Source organism: Budorcas taxicolor, chromosome 7 (genome assembly GCF_023091745.1).
Source record: "Budorcas taxicolor isolate Tak-1 chromosome 7, Takin1.1, whole genome shotgun sequence".
Lineage (NCBI taxonomy): Eukaryota > Metazoa > Chordata > Mammalia > Artiodactyla > Bovidae > Budorcas > Budorcas taxicolor.
This window is the reverse complement of record NC_068916.1, coordinates 42720137-42722505: the sequence shown is the minus strand read 5'-3', so window position 1 is coordinate 42722505 and position 2369 is coordinate 42720137. Positions and strand designations below refer to the sequence as shown.

General features: G+C 70.9%; 1 protein-coding gene across 1 annotated transcript; it reads left to right on the top strand.

The window, feature by feature from the left end:
* Nucleotides 1–798: 798 nt before the first annotated feature.
* Nucleotides 799–2061, top strand: C2CD4C (C2 calcium dependent domain containing 4C). Its single transcript, XM_052644280.1, has one exon. It carries the CDS (start codon nt 799–801, stop codon nt 2059–2061), a length of 1263 nt encoding a protein of 420 aa, XP_052500240.1.
* Nucleotides 2062–2369: the final 308 nt, after the last annotated feature.

Genomic DNA, 2369 nt, shown 5'->3' with positions numbered 1-2369 from the left:
GGGCGGTTTCCCGCCGGTGAATGAGTCCGACTGCGCTGCCGCCGCCGCCCGACAGAGGCTGCGCCCGCGTCCCCGCGTTCCCGCGCCCCCAGCCCTCGCGCCGAGACCCCGGCATACCCGCCGGCCAGCCAGCTTCGGCCCCCGCCCCCGAGAAGGTGAGTTCGGGTCTCTCTACGCTCCACGGGGGCTGCTAGGACCCCCTACCCGCACCCCAACCCCCGCCCCCGGCCGAGTCCCGCGGGGGCGGGAGGGAGGGTGGTGAGGAGGGGAGGGGTCGGCTTGCCGCGCCTTCAGCCCCCAGACTCACCTCCTCTCCCTTCCCCCACCCCGGATGCCCGGACCCTCAACCCGGGAGAAGCCACAGGTGGGTGGGAGCTTGAGGGGGGCGGAGCTGGGACACCCAGGGGTCTGCCGGGTGCCCAGGGGTGTCTTCTCTGTGCACTGAGAGCGGACCCCTTTAGAAAGCGCTTTTGAGATCCTCAATACAGGGGTCAGGGCAAGAGTGGCGCTGCTGTCCCCTGGGGGCTTCCCTGGAGTCAGCGCCGCCCCCACCTCCCAGGCCTGGCTTCGGTGCTTGGAAGTTAAGCGTGATTCCTTCGGGGAGGGTGGAAGGAACCCCAACCCCCGCCCCCGTGCTGGGCCGCAGCGCCTCGTCACCCCGCTGGCCCCCACAGGGCTCCCCAGGCAGGTGCCACAAGCCTGGCTTCCAGCCCCCGGGTGCAGGGGGGCCTGCCGCTCCCGACCCCTCCTTCTCTTCCCAGGCTTCGCAGATCCCTCCTGGCTCCTGCCTGCGCCCCAATGAAGAAAACCAACATGTGGTTCTTGGAGAGGTTTCGGGGATCGGGGGAGAATGGAGCTGCGGGGGGCGAGGGCGGGGACAAGGCCGCCAAGGGGCCCCTGTACAGCAACGTGCTCACACCGGACAAGATCCCAGACTTCTTTATACCCCCCAAGCTGCCCGCCGGCCCCGCTGAGCCCGAAGCGCAGGCCGAGCTGGGGCCCTCGACCTCGGAGCAGAACCTGGCCTCCGCCGCGCCCCGCCGCGCCCCCCGGAGCCCCCGGCTGTCCGCCAAGCTGGCCGCCGAGAGCAAGAGCCTACTGAAGGCGGCCACCCGGCACGTGATTCAGATCGAGAGCGCGGAGGACTGGCCGGCCGAGGAGACTGCCACCAACGCCGACCCCCAGGCCCAGGGGGCCATGTCGCTGCCCTCGGTGCCCAAGGCCCAGACGTCCTACGGCTTTGCCACGCTGGCCGAGAGCCCCCACACGCGGCGCAAGGAGTCCCTGTTCCACAGCGAACACGGGGCTCTGGCCCAGGTGGGCTCCCCAGGCACCCGGCGCCGTCGGGGGGGTGTCAAGGCCAACGGGGGGGACGGGGCACCCAAGGAGGCCGGCGGCACCCTCATGAGCCCGGGCCGCTGCGTCAGCGGCGGGGAGAGCGACACGGGGTCCTCGGCCGAGTCCTCACCCTTCGGCTCCCCCCTGCTCTCGCGCTCCGTGTCGCTGCTCAAAGGCTTCGCCCAGGACAGCCAGGCCAAGGTGAGCCAGCTCAAGCACTCTGTGGGCCGCCATGGCTCCCTGTCGGCTGACGACAGCACGCCGGACACTAGCCCCGGGGCCCGGCGCCGCCTGCCCCGCAGGGCCACCCCGGAGCCCGGCCCGGAGTCTGGTCCGGCGTCCCGCGCGGAGCACGCCGTGCGCATGGGCCCTCGGGGCAGCGTGCGCCTGCTGGCCGAGTACGAGGCGGCCCAGGCCCGCCTGCGCGTGCGCCTGCTGGCGGCCGAGGGCCTATACGACCGGCTCTGCGACGCCCGCAGCATCAACTGCTGTGTGGGCCTGTGCCTCGTGCCGGGCAAGCTGCAGAAGCAGCGCAGCACCATCGTCAAGAACAGCCGCCACCCAGTGTTCAACGAGGACTTCTTCTTCGACGGCCTGGGTCCGGCCAGCGTGCGGAAGCTGGCTCTCAGGATCAAGGTGGTGAACAAGGGCAGCAGCCTCAAGCGGGACACGCTGCTTGGGGAAAAGGAGCTGCCCCTCACCTCCCTGCTGCCCTTCTTGTAGAGCGGGGGGCCCCCGCACCCCCCGCCTCCCTCGGGCCGCGGAGACCCCGCCCCCTCCTGGGTCCTGCAGGGGATGCCACGGCCACGCCCCCTCCTGGGTCCTGCAGGGGGCCCCGCCCCCTCCCGGACCCTGCAAGTGAGCCCTGATGCTGCGGCCTCTTTTGGGGGGTGTCCTGGGTCATGCTCTTTTCCCGGGGTTACTTTTAATACAGGAGGAGAGAGGGCTGCTGGGGAAAAGAAAGGGCCAGCTTGCTGGGCTGAGTCCCTCGATACCCCAAGTTTCATGCTCCCACCGCTGCTGGTTACTGC

Coding starts and splice junctions, on each gene's coding strand:
- C2CD4C (XM_052644280.1), top strand. CDS start 799: ATGAAGAAAACCAACATGTGGTTCTTGGAGAGGTTTCGGGGATCGGGG.